Consider the following 20,506-nt stretch of genomic DNA (forward strand, 5'->3'; position numbering starts at 1 on the left):
AGCTACAATATGTAATTTTTTTCGCCGCTAGGGGTCGCTAACCTCTTACAATAACAAAAGCGTAGGTTTATGACGCAGTGACGAGCTGAATGATGGGACTTGCTGTCAAGCTGGTGGATCTAATAATGTTAATGGATGAGTGAAAACATTGATGTTTTTTAACATTACAGTGGTATAAAAGTCGCGATTGCTAATAATAAACAGATATCACATGCGCGACCCGCGAATATAAAGGAAAAAGGATATTTAATTCTACCGAATTCCCCGCAAGTGCTGAATTACTACTCACACAGGTCAGTATATTTGACGAATTAAACTTGTGAGGTAACGCAACGCTGTTTCACTTGGTCTAATGTTACACTATCAAACTCCATTTGAGTGTGTTGAAAGTTTTGTTATTCTGTGTTAGTTCGTTTGCTATATGAAACTAGCAGCTTACTAGTAAGCTAGATCAACATTAGAATAACATACAGATCATATTCTAACATTTCATCATGTTGAGCTATATAACATTGATTTGTTTTATGTACATTTGCTCACCTGTCTAATAAAGAATGTTCAAGAGCGGTGTCGCTGTCGTGACTCGTGAAGCTCTGTCAAGTCCAAGTTTGGCACGGACGTGGAGCTCTAGACATCTCGAAAACACCACGCCGATATTGAGCCTCATTTTAGGTCTCCTTTTTGGTCCCAATGCTTGCCATGCTCCATAATGTTTGAACGAAATAAGAACAGCGTGCCGCTAAACGTTACGCACTACGCATTTGTCCACGTCTGTCGCCATGGTTACGTCATGGCTATGGCAGTACGAGCGGAAACCGAGGATAGCGCGGATATTGCGTCATTATTTAAAATTGGAATTTCTCTGAGATAAAAAATATTTGGAGACTTTTGGGATATTGTAAGTACACAACTGCAGGAAATATATCGCACTGTGCAAGTGATTTTTGGATATTTTATTACAAAATTCTTACATATTGTACATTTAATCGAAATTGAGTCACATGTTTTTTGTTTTGTTTTCCTCAATGGATTTTTAAAATTTTCAAGTGGGTTTAAATTGTTTAGTTTTAGAGCAGTGGTTCCCAACCCTGATTCTGGCTGTACTACCAAATGCCAATTTCACTGAATAGTTCTTCAGACCGTTGACTTCACACCGTCTGAACAAGCCAGACATAGAAGGTCTTCGACATAGAATAGAAAATGTCCCCACAAGGACAAGGATTTGAGATATTGCCATCTTTGTGGGGACATTTTTTATATGTAGGGGTATACTTGAACCACACACACACACTTAATCACTCACTGAACTTTTATTGCAAAACAGTGATTAACAATTTGATAGCTAAAAATACAAAACACGTTAATGAAATAAACAAAACATTTACTGAAGTGCAGTCTTTCCATTTTGAAAAAATAGAAAATCCTCTACAAGTAGGACTAATCCACACTTCCCTGAATTATGACAGTCTACCAAAACCGGAGAAAAATAAAATAAAATAAAAAAACGGAGAGTTTCTGGTGTCACTCTCAAAGGAGGGAAAAATGTTACCGGACTATTTCCAAGTTCTCAGTCTGAATGGGATAAAATATGTGAAACCATGTGCGTGGAGCGCAAACAGCACGGGAGCAGAAAGTCTTGGTCCAAGTACTCATTTGTGAAACCTGAGATGTGGAAATGTCTTTGTGCGGTCAGTATGACGTTACTCCGAACCCGACTCCTCTGAGCTGGCTGGTGTGGAGGCGGCTTCCTCTTCCTCATCATCATCATCAGAAGCCTGCAATAGATTAGAAGGGTTAAATTAACCCAAATCTAAATGACTGATAAACCCCAGAGGAAACGCATCATCCACACACCTTGCGTTTGCTGCTTCTGCCGTGGTCAGATTCAGATGAGCTCTCCTCGCTGGAGATGAACTCTTTGCTCTTAAAGCTCTCGTTTCCACCTTCTTTCTTTTTCTCCTTTTCCACGACACTCTTTTTCTTAGCTTCCACCTTCCCTCCTTTCTTTTTCTTTTCCCTAAAAGCAGAAGCGACGACGGTGTCAATATAAAGCAGAGCTGCGAGTAACACTCCTTTCAAAAGAACAAAGTTGATTTTCTTAAATTAACACTTTTATTCACCAAGAACACATTAAACGGATCAAAATAGAGAAAAAAGACATTTAGAATTTGAAGATTTCTCACATACATACTGTTCTTTTGAACTTTCTATTCATCAAAGAATCCAGAAAATGTATCACAAAAATATTAAGCAGCACAACGGTTTATAACATTGATAATAATAAGAAGAAATGTTTCATGAGCAACAAATCAGCATATTAGAAGAATTATTATAATAATATTTCACAATATGTACATCAAATATACGCAGCCTTGATGAGCATAAAAAAAAGGACCCCAAACGGTAATGTATGATTAATCTGGTGAGTTCTTGGTTAAAATTTAATATCTTGCCTAATACAAATTGAAGTTTATATAAATGATAGACAATACACAGAATAATTGTATATCTCAAAGCATTTTTGCACAATAACAAAGTGTGTGTTTGAGATTTGGAGATAGTTGGCTCACTTAGTAACAGGCGCCGCTGCCGCTCCCCCTCCGCTCTCTTTGTACTCCTTCATGGCTTTTACGTATTGTTTCTTGGCCTCTTCTGCTTTTTTGTCCCACTCCTGAGAAACACACAAGAGACATTTAGCTAAACATACTGCTGAATCATATAAACAAGTCAGTTGAGCATCCGTAGTTTATGCTTCAATCATCTGTCTGCAGCACAATAAAACAAACCACAGACAAATGATTCAGTAAGTGGCTAACAAATGTATTCAGTGGTGCCGGAGTCACTCTGCATATACAGGAATTAAGCAAGCAATTTTCCTGAAAACTAGACTCCATGCATAAAACATAGAATTTGCCACAGAACTTAAGTCCGTAAACAATGCGTTTTGATTGAGGAAAGATTCAACACACCTGCCTGGGGTTGTGCTATACGTTTTAAGAAATTCATGTTTTAATGTGACCACCAATAATGGCACTGTAATATTTGCGTACTGGATGTTGATTTGCCATTTTCCTAAAATCGAATCCCATCACATTTTCACTCCAAAGGTGGCACAGAAGCGCTTCTGAAGTGTTTTTACACAGACTGTTTGCATTTAAAACAGTATATTTTGATACTAGGGGTTGAGGTGGACCTCAGGCATAATTTACAGGCATAATTTAGTCTGGCTTTAACGCAGCATTTTATCTTTACACTCAGTAAATTAAATTATATAGTAAATAAGCCTATATTTTCATCCCTTAGGCTATTTAGCAATGTGATTATTATATAGCTTTTCAAATATATTCATAATTTTTCCTTAAAGGATTAGTTCACCCAAAAATGAAAATTCTGTCAGTAATTACTTACCCTCATGTTTGTTCCAACCCCGTAAGACTTTCGTTCATCTTCAGAACACAAATTAAGATATTCTGCAGTCTCACTCCTCCATAGGCTTATATTGTAATTGAAATTTTCCGGCCCAGAAAGTTAGTAAAGACAACGTTTAAAATAGTCCAAGTGACTAAAGAGTAGTGTTGGGCGATATGCTCCATTTTCATATCGTCCTATCGTCAGCCTGTGAGATCGGCGATACACGATATTATCGTGAGGGGGCGGGGCTTACTTATTTGATTATTAACTTGCTTTTTTACTTATTAATTTGCTTGTTTTATTACTTAGTTTTATATATGAGAATCTTTTCTATTTTGCTGGTAAAGGTGGAGTGTTTATTAATAGGCTAAATCAGGTTATTTCCCGGTATAGTGAGATAAAAAAAAGATCAAATCATTTTTGTATCTGACTCAGAGTATTTCAAAATGTCAGCGGGAAATTTACGGAAACACATCCTCTCATGCCGTTACAGACGCAGCATTCTGACTGTAGGCTATTTCTGCATGAGATTAGAACACGTTTTAATAATTTCTTGGATCAGGAAAGATCGGAGTTTGGGATTATGTCCTCCTGCCAGTGCTCTCTCTGTCTGGATGCACTTCACATATGCGCTCTTCAATAAGCGCAACGAACGCGGGTTAATGTGTTTTAAATGCCGGGAGAAATCAGAGTTAAGGGCAAACAGAGTCGATTGGTTTATACTAAAACTTCTGACTTGACTCCGATAAAGGAAAGCAGTTAATGCGTTTATATGACCACATGGATTGTCAGTTTATTCAGCATAATCAGGTTAAGTATGTGCTTGTAAACGCGCTCATTCGCTGGCATCTGTCAACGCCACATTCTCCTCTCAGAGACGACGATGGATATAACGGTATAGCAACTATCTTAATTTACTGCCTTAATATTTCTCTTGTGGACCTACATTAATGACAGTGAAAAAAATAGAAGAATATTGTTAAACAAGTGTTTAAAGAGTTGTGCTGTGTTCGTGATCTAAAGACATGTTATTAGGCCGCCGGCTATTTTAGTGATATTATTATTATTATTAATATTTTGTAATTGTATTTTTTTTAGTGTTATTAATGTCATTAAATGTTTTGTTAACTAACAAATATGTAACCATAATGTGCTATGGAAACAATAGGCCTACTGACGAACCACAATGCCGTTTTCATCTTGGATCTGTATAAGAATGATGCGTCCGTTAAAACAAGCACTTGTAATTAATTTGTGAATGGATCACCTTGCAATTCAATTTGAATGTGGATGTAGTTTTTAGTGTGTCTGTTTAAAAAAAAAATCTTGGAGTCATCATACGCGCGTGATGGTGATGTCGCAAGTGTTAGGCTATGAGGTGATGTCATTAAATTTAGGCAGGGCAAATTAATTGTAGTTCCTAATATTAATTTAAGAACAATACTATTTTTATTATAATAATAAAAATAATTTATAGCCTACATTAATAAGAAAACGAGCCCATTATCGTATTGATATCGTCAAAGGCATCTGCCATCGGCAATATCACTGACTATCGTCGATACACGATACTATCGTCTATCGGCACAACCCTACTACAGAGGCTCAACCATAAGTTTATCAAGCGACGAGAATACTTTGTGCGCAAAAAAACAAAAATAACAACTTTATTCAACTATTCATTTTCTTCTGTGTGGGCCTTTGAGTGAGTTCACGTAGTGTAACAGCGCAGCGCTTCTGGGTTGTACTTCAGAACGTAGGCTCACTATTGGCCGACGCTGGTCATGTGTGTGATGCTGGCCAATAGTGAGCCTCCGATCTGATAAACGTATCAATTTTCAATTACAATAGAAGCCTATGGAGGAGTGAGACAGCAGAATATCTTAGTTTGTGTTCCGAAGATGAACGAAAGTCTTATGGGGTTTTAACAACATGAGGGTAAGTGATTACTGACAATTAAACTTTTTTTTTGGGTGAACTAACCCTTTAATAAGGATTGTGAAGACTTTATGGTTATTGGTGTGTGTGTGTGTGATTTTAATGCAGCTGACCTCTTTCCGGTCTTTGCCCAGCAGCTTCCACATCTCTCCAGCCTTCTTGGAGATTTCAGTAACCGATATCCCAGGATGCTCACTCTTGATGCGTTCTCTGTTGCCGTTCAGCCACAGCATGTAAGCGCTCATCGGCCTCTTAGGAGCAGCTGCGTCTTTCACCTTTTTCTGTTTGCCACAGAGAGAGGAAGTGAGGTTTAATAAAGTGCACAAGTTGGGGTAACGTGGGTTTCGTTTTCTGAACTGCTGAACAGATGCCAGTAAATGTATAAAGGTTTGTTACAGTGATGTTTATCGTGCGCAGTTTTACCAGACAAGAACACACAGGCATGGTGTCAAAAGCATCACTGTGCATCTCTCTGACGTCTTTAAAACATACTGATATTTAAAGTAAATAATAATATTTCAGACATTAGTGACAAGTTGCAAAAAGAGTTCCAAGACCTCTCTCCGTGGTTTTCTCTCTTTCTTCTCTTTCACCACTTTCTTGGGCTTCTTTTCAACTTTTTTCTTCTTTCCTTCATCTTCACTGTCGCCATCCTCTCCCTCGCTGGCACTCTCTGAAGCGTTACTGTCATACCTGCGCACACACACAACATTATATTGTTAGAGGGAAAGATTGACAAATCATCTAAAAATCAAGTGAAGAAAAAAAAAAAGTTTAAAATCCCTTACTCTTCTGGGACGTCGTCATCCTCTTCTCCAGGGTTGAAAGACTCATCTACAGGAAGATATTACAGATTAGATATTAACTACTAATTCAACATATTCCACTAACAACTTACAACTTGAGGTTCCATTACTTGACATGTAAATCTTAAGTATTTTTAAATCTTCTAAAAATTACTTTTTTGGGGGGTAGCTTTTATGGGATAATTTTGTAATTGTTATTTTTATACTGTATTCTTCTTAAATTGATTTGATAGCATGATTTCATTTTGTATATGAAAGTATTTATATTTTATTGAAATATAGCGTATTAGTGCCCATCCACTTTTCCAGTGGTGCTGGTTCTGGGAGTGTTTTTTTCATTAATTTCTTGGATAAAAAAAAAAAAAAAAGTCTCAGTTCAAACTTTTTAAGCCACAAACAAAGCCAACCAGCAACAAGGTGAATCATAACATTACCCACTTGGGTCCCACTTTATATTAAGTGGCTTTAAGTACTATGTACTTACATTGAAATTAATAATTTGATACAATGGACTTATTGTGTACATACATGTTTTTACATTGTACTTCTATTTTTAAAATACCTGCATGTAATTACAGCTGTAATAATTTATGTAATTACGTTTGTAATTACACTGTTGACCCTTCCCTTATACCTTAACCCACCCTTAAACTTAACCATACCAGCACACCTGTCCCTAACCTTACCCGTATTACATCTCAATAGCAGCAAAAGTGTTTTACAATAAAAAATGAACACAATAAGTACATTGTACTTATTTTTCGATGCAAGTACATAGTACTTATAGCCACTTAATATAAAGTGGGACCCAAACGTGGATTTGAAGCAAAGAGTATTTGAAAGTTGGACAAAAATACAAAAGGACTTATCGACTTTAGTGTTAGATAGAACTACAATCCCATGAAGCATTGCGGACGACATAATTGAATTAAAAACAATGGAGAAGTATAAAACTACTCATTAAAAAAATGTTGATTATAAATGAGAACAATATATTTTAGGTTTATTGCAAAATATGCGTGTATACAAATATTTACCTATATTTGAGAGAGTAGGGAGACAGACTCCTTAGGAGCGGTTTGCTTTTTCGACTCTCTGATAAGTGTAATTTTCTGGACAGCATCATGGATAATGTAGTGTTTCACCACAAATTCATTTTTTTTATCACTTTATTATAAAACTAAGTTGATAATGCGGGCTGATGTCTTCAACAGAAGCAACTACTATTGATTAACAACCTAATAGCTCACGGTAGGTTTACTAATATATACATATTTATATACACGTGTGTGTTAGGGCTGCCCCTAAAGATTTTTCTAGAAGTCAACTAGTAGTCGTTCATTTAAGCGATTAGTCGACTAATCGCACATTTATATTAATAAGCCATAAATCCTAATAATGAGCCATAAATTGCCTATTAATAGCATAGCCTACTCAGCACTCAAACACATGCATAAAGCTTGCCACAGCGCACTAGCAAACGTATGATTATGAATGGGAGACGGTCAATTTTTTTTAAATAATTCATTGATAATGTCTTCTGTGTTTTCGGCTGCAGAGATCAAGTCAACGATGCTGATTTGTCCTCTCCGCAGTAGTAAATATGCACATTTCATATGGATTACATAATCTGAGAATATTGTTTTTTCACTTGGTTAATTTAAAAGAAGACATTGCAAGCTTTCTATAGATATATTTCTCATGTCTGTGAGGCAAGTATACACTGAGTTTCAGTTCACTGAGACAGAACAACAGAAAACGCATCCTGATTGTTTTCATTATTTGTTATTTTCATATCACGCTTTGTTGTTATTGTTTGAGTTTGCAGAAATAAAAGTAGAACCTTTACAGTTTGCATTACTCTTATCTGTAAGAACAAAAATGACAGGGTATTTTAAGTTAAATGTGACGACGCCATGTAAAGTTGCTACAACTTACATGTTTAAGTGATAAGCCATATTTGAGGTCGATTAATGATAGACGAATGTTTGGATTTCCTGCCGTTAATGATCAGTCCCTCACGGACTGCGTGATTTCTCCACTTCCTGTGGAGTTTTTTTTCTGCGAATATTGGCAGGCAGTCCATATATATATATATATATATAGTTTAAACAGTTAAACTACCAAAAGAGCATATATATATATATGCTCTTTTGGTAGTTTAACTGTTTAACTATCTATTGTTCTTCTCATTTGTAAGTCGCTTTGGACAAAAGCTTCTGCTAAATGATTAAATGTAAATGTAAATCTGACAACTTACTGAATTGATATTCAGTTTATAGTAATACATAATTTTAAATATAACGTAATCTTTAACTGTGCCCATTTTGCGTACCGCACAATTTCCCACCATTACAAAAAAAAAGAGATGCTTTTTACATCATAAAGGGAAGACAAGTAAATCTCAGTTAGTTAACATTTACACAATTGCAGTGTTGACTGCATTCGTCAAGCTCAACCTTCAACCCAGTTACCATAAGAAATAAGATCGAACAAATAATTTTCTTTACATATTTGTTTGAATTTATAGGAAATAAGTTAAAAGGGTTACACAAAAGATGATATTTAGAAACATATGGGTAACCAAACAGGTGATGGACCCCATTGACTTCCATTGGAAAAATATACCATGGAAGTCATCGTCATTCATCAAAATATATTTTGTGTTCAACAGAAGAAAAACTCATACAGGTTTGGAACAACATGAGGGTGAGTAAACGACAACTTAAATTTTTGGGTGAACTTATCCTTTAAATGTTAACTGCAAAACAACATTTGGTCCCAAAATGTAGCACCTACTGAGTGATGGCTTAATTTGACCTTTTTCTCTCTCTCAAATTTGATGTTTTGATATTTCAATTTAGATTTTTTTTTTTTTTTTTTGCTAGAATGCTGTTAACAATTTTATTGAGAACCACATTTTGGTCTTGCCTCTGCTTTGAGAAAATGTTTTTTTTTTACGGTAATAGAAAAAAAAAAAAAAATACTCATAATATTTAGTTTTCTCAATGTTAAGCACCCATTTAATGTATTGAAAAATAAAGTTGGCATTTTGTGTTTTAGTTGTGGCGTGTCATTACCGCTGGAGCCCTCGGATTCTTCGCTGCCGTCTCCCTCCTCTCTGATCTTGCCCTCTTGTTTCATCCTCTCCAAGTAAGCATCATGCTGGTCTTCATCAGAGTCACTGTAGCCTTCTGCTCCTTTCATGCCCTACCACACACAAACAGTTTGATAAATCATGCGAATCAACACATTACTGGCTACGCTGCTGCTGCTGTCTATAGGAAGTTAATGCAGTGAAAGTGTCGCCATCAGGGGCACTTTAGTATAAACACACACAGAGTCTGGATCATAGAATTAGAGGTTCAAACGCTCTTCCTGCTTATTCCCAAGAGTGCAAATCCATCAACAGAATGGATTGTTTATTTAGTTAAAACCAGTTTCATACTGCACATTCATCCATGCGTTAACACTGCATGCGTGTACATTTAGCTGTGCCCATAGAAAAAGCTCCTAACATAACTTATTAAATTATAACTCAAATGATTTTTGGAAAAAAACATGATCGCTAACACTCAGCCATCAGAACAAGCTCAAACTCAAGGAAAAAAGAAAATTAAGAAATTTCCATTCACTTTATAATGTGATTAAAGCAGTACTGTGATCAAGTTAAGTCATAATAACAATACTGTGATTAAGCAGAGTACTCATTCTACAGCAGTTATGGTTACTGATGATTTAATTGCATTACAAGGCATGTAAATGCTTTAATTGCATTTCTGCTCTGAACAAAGTGTCAATATGCCACTGCTGCAGATATATGACGTCTCACACTCATGCGCCGGTTTGAAAGCATGGTACAGAAAAAGCCACACTCGTTATAATGGTGTTCAAATGCGGTTTTAAAACAACCGTTTAGGATTTTAATATTTTAAAATGTCATTTATTCTCGTGATGGCAAAGCTGAATTTTCAGCATCATTACTCGTGTCACATGATCCTTCAGAAATCATTCTAATATGATGATTTGCTGCTCAAGTTATTAATGTCGAAAAATGTTGTGCTGCTTAATATTTTTGAGGAAACCGAAAATTATGTTTTGAAACATAAATGTCTTTAGTGTCCCTTTTGATCAATTAATGTGCCCTTGCAGCATAAAATCTACATTCCTTTGCAAAATAAATAAATAAAATAATAAAAACCTTGCTGATCCTAATCTTTTAAACGGTAGTATAAGTCTAAATAATTTCCTTCATTGATTTAGTGAAAAACTGTAGAAAAGATGTAATTTTAGATAGATTCTTGCTGTAATGGAATTAATTTTGATTATAACGCATAGACGGTGCATTATTATTTTGTGCATTTTGGCTCAAACCGAAATGAATGTTTGGAAACACCACAACATACCTCTTTAAATCCTCTGTTCTTGATGTTCAGTTTCTTGGCATTGACAAAGTCGAAAAGCTTTCCATATTCTTCCCTACATAAGACAGAAGAGACAAGATCATCATTTGTGAGGACCGGACAGACTTGACGCTTATGCCTAGTTAATAATAATAATTTGTTACATTAATAAAGCGCTTTTCTCTGCGCTTTACATATGGAAGGGGGGGAATCTCCTCAACCACCACTAATGTGCAGCATCTCCTGGATGACGTGACGGCAGACATATTGCGCCAGAAAGCCCGCCACACACCAGCTTATTGGTGGAGAGGAGACAGTGATGAAGCCAATCAGTATATGGGGATGATTAGAGGCCAATGGGCAAATTTGGCCAGGATGCCGGAGTTACACCCCAACTCTTTTTTTTGGAAGGACATCCTGGGATTTTTAATGACCACAGAGAGTCAGGATCTCGGTTTAACGTCTCATCCGAAGGACGGTGCTTTTTGAAAGTATAATGTCCCATCACTACACTGGGGCGTTAGGACCCACACAGACCACAGGGTGAGCGCCCCCTGCTGGCCTCACTAACACCTCTTCCAGCAGCATCTCTTATGATTGAGAGATGAAGGACACTGCTGTCTGTGTTTTCTAGGGCAAAGTGTGATGATTTGTGGGTAATGTAGTTTACCTCTCAATGTTGCTGAAAGTGAACTGGTTTTTCTGCTTAGTCTCTATTTCGAAGTCAAAGGAGCGAGTGGTGGTGGTTCCTCTGGCGAAGTTAACGCAGGAGATCTCCTCGAAGCGCAGGTGAACCGGTGGCTTGTGCACATAGATAAAGCCTCTTTCCAGAGGATACAGCAGCCCTGAGCTCGCCTTATACGCACACGTTATACACTGAGACCCGGAGTGACTACACACACACACACAGAGAGAGAGAAAGAGAGAGAGAGATAAAGACTGACATCAGTAAAGACATTTCATTTCAAAACTTGATCTTGACACATTATTATGAATATGAGAACTAGGGGTGGGCAATATAAGCAATCTATATCACAACATTTTGGGCATTATATGTAATATAGCGTAATAATATTTTTTTTACTATATGTAATAACGATGTCAGACAAGGAGGGCCACTTTATAGTAAAAACTGAAGTTGTAATTTAAATTGAAAGAGACACTGATTTTTCATGTTTAATACTGTAAAGCTAAATCTTTTGTATAAAGTCATATAAATAGCATATTTTCTTAGCAACAGATTCTATTTAAACTGTAAAAAGAGCAGTATTTTATTAATACTAATATTACTATTAGTTTCTTCAGTGTTTCGCACCGTTGGCTCTAGTCGGACGGTGTCGGGTTTTTTTTTTTGGCCGATTCAACATGTAGACTTGACGTCGGTGAGAAAGAACTCTGATTGGCTGTTTAATTTAGCACACAAGTAAAAGAGATGAAAGCAAGCAAAGTCGACAGACAGAAGGCCGTTATGATTTTATGTCATCTTACCGGAGCATACCACTGCGTGGATATTTTCATAATAACATGAGTGGAGTGGAATAAAGAACGTGATCAGCATGACTGATATTCAAAACACTGATATTCAAGCGCTGCTTTGTTTATAGTTTGTACATCAGTTTAGTTTGGCTAAGTCTTAGTTTGGCTTTCCCTTTTTGAATGACGAATATAGCTGCTTAAATAGACAGTTATCTCGCTTGTGCTAGCTGACGGTCGCCTATAGTCCTTCCGGTGTGTTCAAGCACAGCTTTTTACCCCTCGACGCAAGGCATCAACATAGTCTGCTTTCAAGCACGCTAGTTCTTTGTGTCCCTACCTTTCTCTCCTGCACCATTGCTATGGTTGACACTCTTGATGTTTGCTAACAGTATACCGCTGGAAACGCATTTAAAAAAACTTTACCCCTAGGCGAAGAACAAAAAAACTCCAGCGTGAGTATATCAGGGCCTTAACGTAAAGTGATTGTAAAGTAACTCCTACCACTCAACCACAAAATAAATAATACTAGAATATCGTCCACCCCTAATGAGAAACAGAAAAACACGGAGCATTTGCTTGTGAGCGTTACCCCTGGAAGTTTCCAGGCACTGTGATCTTCCTGTTGACCAGAGCCTTCATGACCCTGCTGACAATCTCATAGAGCGGACCCGACATGTTCTTACTGAGCTTCCCTTCAAAACGCTTCTCCACCTCATCCCTAGAGAGAAGAGAGACAGATGCCATCAGCAGAACTAATGGAGGATAACATCCGAGAGACGGACAGAAAGTCCAGTGAACTTACTCGTTCATGTTGAGAGCAAGACTGAGGTCTTCATCTTTGGAGAAGAGAAGGATGAGGAAATGATAACGTGTCTGACCCTGCTTAATGGGCGGGTCGAGACTGATCTGGAAAATAAAAGGATCAAGACTCAAAAATAAACCGACTAAACCATTTTCACAAAGCATCTGTAAAGATTTACTGAGCTCATAATGAATAAACCTGTGACTCAACATTTAACCAGCAGGTGGCAGCAGCATCAATGCATTATTTAGCATGGGACACATTAGGTATGTTTACATGCATTCATCTGATATCAGATTCAGAAAGCTCTGTTTATATGAACCATAAATGGTGCAATCTGATTGACATTTATTTACATGAGCACTGGGTTTTTAGTATTCATCTTAAATCAAGGTTTATCTGATAATTCTGTTGCACCAAACTTTAAACCTTGTTTTAAACTAAGCAGCTTTACATTTAAACCATCATTTTGATCCTGGATTTAATTTACATTTAAGATCGATTAACTTTAATCATGTTGCTCCATTTTATACTCCGATTTAAATCTCAGTTATGGATTAATTTACAACATAAAATATGTGGCTGATTGAACAAAGATAAAAATGGTATGTGTGGCAAGAGATCTCAGAGGCGTTTATTACAAATAAAAATGAAAGCGCATCAAGCCGGCAGTGAGCTTGCGCCTGCTGTCGAGTCCGGGATGCAGATCCGTCACTCATCTCGGTGTCGGACAAAGAAAAAAATTAAGGAATGTTTATTATTGCCAGCAGAGGTGATGATGAGGTGAGCTCGACTTAAAATAAAACTCGATCAAAAAATCCTTGATTAGCTTTAAACTTTGATTAATTTAATCCTTATTGGTACAACCCACTCTAAGAATATTTATAATTACAATATAAACCATATATATATATGGTTATATATATACACTTTAATGCTCTGCCATGGCGGTTTAAGCTTGACGTCGACTAGTCGCTGATCATGGCCAATAGGATAAAGCTTTGAAGTACACACTTACATTTTGCTGCCAGATCAGCGACGTCCACTCGACTTTAATCACATAAATGTCGTCTAAAAACAGTCTGAAGTTGTTCAACTTGCATACGTTTCTTTTAATATAAAATGCACACGGCTCCTTCCAAACTGTTCGAAATCTCAGTCAGATCAATTGCGATGTTTACATTAAGCTTTTTCAGTCCGAGTGAGCCATCGATCTGATAAACGGATTATTTTGACAAGTTAATGTAGCTATTGTTGAGATTAATTTATCTCTGGTGGGGAGCAGCACATAAAACACACACAACTCACCACAAAGAACATCTGCCTCTGGTCCTTGTGTGGCAGCAGGAAGAGGCGCAGTACGGTGGTGTAGGGGATCTTGTAGTCAAAAGTCTTACCATGCAGGTGCAGGAAGGAGGGGTAGATGCGAATATCATACCTGAGAGAAAAACACTAAATGAGCCAAACAAAACTCAAATACATGTGCATCACTTGGAGACACGCAGAGCTCCAGATGGTTGCAATGCAGTTTCATTTGGTGACAACATTCAAAATCGAGTGGTCAGTCAGCCTTAAGATGTGTATGGTCATAACAAAAGACACAACTTGCCTTCCTCTCGGCGTAAGGCACTGAAGTTCTTTAAAGATACACACGGCATCTCCAGTGGCTTGGATGACGTCTGCCTGTGAGAGAACATTCTGAGCGAACGCCTGCATCAGAACGAGAGAGATCATCAGCATCAACAGCAGGTGCTCACACACTGACAGAGACAAACACACACACACACACACACCTCCACAGGGTCTGTGCCGTCGTCTCCTGTGTTGGGCGGGACGTAGAAGCGGACCTCCATGAGTGACACCTCCGCATCATCGTTCTGATGGAACTCCACCGTCACCTCGTTCTTTCCCGTTGCACACTGGGATACGCTGGACAGCGGGATTTCAAAGACAGGACTTTCGCTCACGTCGAATGACAGCAGAGACCCTGAGCGCACACACATACATGCATATCAGTAACCACGGCAACGTTGGTGTTTTTTGATTGGCCTAGCTCTCTTATTTCAGCCTCACTAATTTAAAAGCTGATTTTTTTTTTTTTACTTAAAAGCTGATTTTGAGAAAAGTCTAAAAAAAAAAAGCAAGCCTCCATTTATCACTGAAAACAGCAATACTGTGAAATATTACTACAATTTAATATAATTGTTTTCTATTTTAATATATTGTAAAATGTAATTTATTCCGGTGATGCAAAGGTGAATTTTCAGCATCATTACACAGTCTTCAGTGTCACATGATCCTCCAGAAATCATTCTAATATAATGATTTGATGATCAGCAAACATTTTATTATTATCAATTTTGAAAACAGCTGTGCTGCTTAATATTTATGGAAATGCAAGCACAGGTTTCCAGAATTTGTCAATGGGCAAAGTTCAGAAGAACATCCTTGATGAAAAAGTTACTGATTTTTTTTTTTTTTTTACCATCTTTTCTACAGCATAGTTGAATATTTTGATGCCCGAGGTGATCTTTATTGGTAATATGTTTTGAAAAATCCAAATAAACATATAGTGGAGTTGTGTATTGGAATATATAGGTACCATATTGTTATTGGCCAATAAGTTTATCACCATCAGTAGATATTGTTGGTATCCATCTATAGTACTGTATAATAAATTGCACAATGCTCACTAATTTTCATGTTAAAAATACAAATTTAACAACAATTTTGTCATTATAGAACTTTCATCAGTCGTTGAGTTATCAGTTACGTTCAGTTATCGGCCATAATATGAAAATAATTAGCAGCTTGCCATCAGACAATTTTAATTTCATAAATTAGCATGTGTAGATAGGTGTGTGTAGTGTGTACCTGAAAATTTGGCGGTGCCCCAATTCCAGCCCTTCACACACATGTCCTTTTCTGCCAACTCCAACTTGTAGTTCGCTTTAAAAAACGCTGAGATTTTCTCAAAATCCTGCAGAGGGGAGGAAAGCAAAAAGGAAGGAGGGAGCAAGAGAAGGAAGAGATAAACAGAGTTAATGCCTCACTTCCCCTGACTCTCTTTCTCATCCAGCCCTGCGTTCATTAATAAAGAGCGTTGGCAGCGGCGCTCGGCCCGCTGGGACGGTGGAGGTGTGTGTAATCCGGCCGGAGGCTGATGCGGAGCACGCTCAATCAGCCCGTTTATTTATCCAGCGCTGCACAATCGCTTCCACATGTCACTCCACCAGGTGTGTGTGTGTGTGTGTGTGTGTGTGTGCGAGCTAATGAGCTTGGCACTGGGCTGCAGAATCCCATCACTTTAACATTACACAAACCAGCATTCCCTGATCCTCAAAAAATTGCCTTTTCCCCTAACGCAAAGACAATGACGACGCTGGTTTAAAGTTAGCTGTTAAACAACACAGCAAACAAATACACACTCATGTCAACTTTGTCTATGTTACATGTAACAGATTCTTCCGGAGTTACGGTACGCTGCTTAATAATAAACACCACACACACACACAATGACTTCATACAAACACACACATACAGAGCAAATCCATTATATCGGAGGCCAGTGATTAACCCCGGGAGAAAAGCATTCCTTAACATCTTGAATTACACACACACACATAGAAGAATAGCATTAAGGTATGTTACATTTATGGATATGCAGCTCTGATCGGTCAACTATTGTTCGCCCAACACACTCACTGTGTCTTTGAAGCCGTCGTATTTGTAGATGTGCCCAGTGTTGGTGACCAGTTTGATCCCGTGACCCAGGCAGACCCGACGCCACTGCGCCGACGAGAGCTCAGATCCCGGGATATTGTCCACCTTCCCTGTTTTATGGCTTTTATAGACCACAGACTGCTTGCTGATCCTCAGACGGCCATCGTTCTGACAACAAACAAGAGATATTATACAACATTTTCTATGCTTCTGTTGTTTTTCCTGTACGGTTAAAAAACCACATGTATATTGGACATTTTCTGTACATTCTTAAATGTTTCCATCTAAAGACAAAGCTAGCCGGTTTCTGAGAAAGAGTAACTCGTGATATGTTTGGATTGAAGGGCACGTTATTGCTGTAAACAGTATGCTAATTTTCTCAATGCATTGACAAATGTATGCAACAGTGCACAATGCATACTTCTGTTTATTGATTTTAACCCTGACTTATGAAATGGTGAGAAAACGCAGTTTTTTTAACATTTAGACAAAATATTATAGAAATATAAAAAAATGTCTGCACATGCGTTTTATGTTTTGTATCCTATTTGTTGTTGGTAGTGAGAATATGGAGCTCACACTCGAGGAAAGAAAAAAAAAAACACCCTTTTAATTCAGAGGCCCAAACTGAGCAAAAATATGCAATTTGCTGCAGTATTTACAGGACCAAAAAGTATGACGAAATTCTGAAAGCCTGTAATGTAAATCAACAAGGACTTTGTAACACTATAGCAGACTTCCATAATATGCATATACATACCAGTTGTCACTATATACGTCAAATGAAATTTAAATGCTTAGTTTTGATCAAAGCGCTGTAGTTTTTACTGTGGGGGCAAAACATAATGACGGTTGATAGATGAATACATTTTAACATGTTTTTCCTAAAAAATTATATCTGGATAATCAACTAAAAGTTGCTTCAGTCCAGTACGTGTTCATCTTGAAATACTACTACCAATATATATAAATGTTATTCTTAATATTTCACAGCTAAAGGACACATGTGTCACAACTTGAAAGAGGGGCATTTTTACAATTATGCTAAAAGGCTTTTTATATGCTAAAAAGTATGAACTATTAATAATCAGACGACAGTAGATTGTGTACAACAGATTTTTCAGCAAAGTGTTGATCACGTTGAGTCCTTTGAAAAGAGTGTATCAAATATGTGACCCTGGATCACAAAACCAGTCGCACGGGTATATTTGTGGCAATAGCCAACAATACATTGTATGGGTCAAAATTATTGATTTTTCTTTTATGCCAAAAATCCTTAGGATATTAAGTAAAGATATACTGTAAATATATAAAACATTTATTTTTGTGAGTGAATGCAGCACAATCACCAACATAAACGGACAACTTTAAAGGCGATTTTCTCAATGTTTTGATTTTTTTGCACCCTCAGATTCCAGATGTTCAAATATAGTCCTATCATAACAAACATTACATCAATTTGAAGCTTATGTATTCATGTGACTGGTTTTGTGGTCCAGGGTCACATATGAAGCTTTAATAGGGTTGAGATAGTAAGCAGTATTCAGTGCAAGTACTCTAAACACAGCCATGTTCTGGTGAGGAGGTGAAAGGTCAAACTGCGACGCCTAGGGGTCACTCTACGGTTTGCTAGTTGCTGTGTGTTTTTGTTTTTTAAACTCCGAGTGAAAGTTAATGTCACCGACACCTACCCAAGATCCCTTCGACTCTTGATGGATGTCATTAAACTCCAGAGTGTCTCCCATCTCTGTAAAATATAAATATTAACATCAACACAGAAATAACACAGGAACTGCAATGCATACTAGTGTACTACTCGTACTATTTCTACCATAGAAAGATATGGTTAAAACAAAAGTAGTACGAGTAGTAGCCTATACTAACATGCGGTTGCGAATTCAGCACGCATTCATAAAGATTGATATCAATTAACGTTAGTCTAGCTCTGAAGGCTTCTTCACGAGCTGTATTGTGTGTCCACTCATATTCAGAATGGGAGTCGCTAGTGTTTCTCCCTCATTAGTGGTCGTGTCTCTAACTAACTGAGCTGCCTACCTAGACAGCATTTTGTTCATCGTGCGTTTCAACCAATTTTTTTTACAGTCTATTGTTGAATTATAGATATAGGTTCAGGGGTTTCGAAAGCGCTATTGAGGACATAGCATGCTGTCTATGTAGGAAAGCTCGCTGTGTATTGGGACACCGCCGGTGTTCGCACACTGCAGAACATGTGGAGCGGGCGAGACTCATTCAGCCGGCTTGATTTAAGATCATCAGCAGTACATTATACAAACGTATTTAGCACTTACTTTGGGCGAAGAACGACTTTATGAGCGGAGAAGCGTGTTTCCCGGTGATGAAGAAATTGGATGAAAACACACAAATAACTACAATGATCAAGCTCTTCTGTTCTCCGGTTTCCCGCGTCAAACCTCCGGGTTCTGAAGAAAGACAGTAACCCGGAAGAAGTGTTGAAGGGTCACGCGTTTCCATGACTCCGCACTCACATGTTCCTGAAAATATTTCCCGTAAAAACAAATTTGTTTTAATGACTATTGTATCAATCCATACTGAAAAGGGACATTATATATATAGGCTATATATAAATATTTATTACATTTAGAAAGTAAAAATACATTTAAAATGTGGTTAAAAAATATCATGTATAATTAGCTATGATTGTAACTTAACGAAATAAAATATATGAGCTCATATAATTAAAAACAAATTTAATATTAAAATTGTATTATTAATAGGCTATGAAATAATAAAAAACGGCTTAATTAAATTAAATTGATATAAACCTCAAATAATAATAATAATAGGCTACTTGAATATCAAAATAAAGTCTGTATTCGTTCCCTCACATCTTTGACATCGTGCAACTGAGTGGGTTTCTAAATGCTGAATAGTGTGTGTAATAAATGTTAAATGTACAATAAACATCACTAGTTTTTTTTCTTAATAAATGCCTATTTATAGGCTATAACCATATAGCTACCTGTTAAAGATAAAATAATCTTTCTACGCAACTTTATCCATGTATTTTCATTATTTTAGTTATATTCAGATGATCTTTAAAATGTTGCATGCCTGTTAATTTAACAGTGTCTAAATATGTTGATATTCCTTGTACTTGTATGTTTTGTGGTAAGAAAGACGAAAACATTATTTATTCTATTCTTGTAAATTGTTTTAGAAGTTTTGCTCTAACATATATTTCCATTTAAATAAAACCCTGTGCAATCTGTTCATTTGACAGATATTATCTTAAACTGACTTCAACAAATCTAAAGAATATTTTCAACTTTTTTATTTTGTTTAACACATTTTTCATCAATAAACAGAAATGTATGTTCTCACTTCCTATAGTCTCTCACATTTTCTGATTGAGATAGACTCACCGCTTAAAACTTTTAGTTTAACTAGCAATACAAAATGTGATAGATTCCTGAAACAATATGAACAATTCCTTTGTAATGGCTCTGTTGCTCAGGTTTAACCAGCTTTCGCTCATATTTAGATTTGTCTCTCTCTCTGATTATCTCTCTTGTTATTGTTTACCAATAAAAATGTATACTTAACCCTTTCTCTTTCTCTTTATCCCTTGTCTTTTTTTATCCTCTTCCAAATGATTCTTAATACGCTGTAAAAAATAAAATAAAAATAAAACGAATTATGTATATGGGCTATTCCTGATTTGTTATCACATGTTTTCTTCTGTCAACTCAATTTAGATAATTCGAGTTGCTGTTGATTAAACCAATCTCCTTTGTTGTATCAACTTAAATTTTTAATTTCAATGAACTCAAATTTTTAGACAAGGTTACTTACTTTTTTAAGTTAAAGCAACAATAATATTTCAGGGTATGACACTTTACTACCAATGTTCTTTAACTTTAATGTTCTCCTGAAGGTTTTTGTATATTTGCATCTGTTTCTTGAAT

The 20,506-nt window shown here is 36.8% G+C and overlaps 1 protein-coding gene across 1 annotated transcript; it reads right to left on the reverse strand.

Moving 5' to 3' along the window:
* Positions 1 to 1,293: 1,293 nt before the first annotated feature.
* ssrp1a (structure specific recognition protein 1a) lies at positions 1,294 to 19,074 on the reverse strand. Its single transcript, XM_079631551.1, has 18 exons — positions 18,869 to 19,074; positions 18,251 to 18,306; positions 16,542 to 16,727; positions 15,711 to 15,816; positions 14,630 to 14,823; positions 14,446 to 14,546; positions 14,145 to 14,274; positions 12,837 to 12,940; positions 12,624 to 12,752; positions 11,229 to 11,450; positions 10,562 to 10,634; positions 9,236 to 9,365; positions 6,138 to 6,183; positions 5,907 to 6,042; positions 5,463 to 5,630; positions 2,571 to 2,671; positions 1,855 to 2,017; positions 1,294 to 1,775 (listed from the first exon to the last, which is right to left on the reverse strand). The coding sequence occupies exons 1-18, from the start codon at positions 19,050 to 19,052 to the stop codon at positions 1,701 to 1,703; spliced, it is 2,304 nt and encodes a 767-aa protein (XP_079487677.1). The 5' UTR covers positions 19,053 to 19,074; the 3' UTR covers positions 1,294 to 1,700.
* Between the last annotated feature and the right edge of the window lie 1,432 nt (positions 19,075 to 20,506).

Source organism: Phoxinus phoxinus (assembly GCF_949152265.1).
Source record: "Phoxinus phoxinus genome assembly, chromosome: 12".
Classification (NCBI taxonomy): domain Eukaryota; kingdom Metazoa; phylum Chordata; class Actinopteri; order Cypriniformes; family Leuciscidae; genus Phoxinus; species Phoxinus phoxinus.

Excerpts from the sequence above, each read along its gene's own strand:
- ssrp1a (XM_079631551.1), bottom strand. The coding sequence starts at position 19,052 with ATGGAAACGCGTGACCCTTCAACACTTCTTCCGGGTTACTGTCTTTCT. Across the intron at positions 11,451-12,623 it reads GTGCCTGGAAACTTCCAGGG|TCACTCCGGGTCTCAGTGTA; the intron begins GTAACGCTCACA and ends GTGTGTGTGTAG. Across the intron at positions 10,635-11,228 it reads ACTTTCAGCAACATTGAGAG|GGAAGAATATGGAAAGCTTT; the intron begins GTAAACTACATT and ends TGTCTTATGTAG.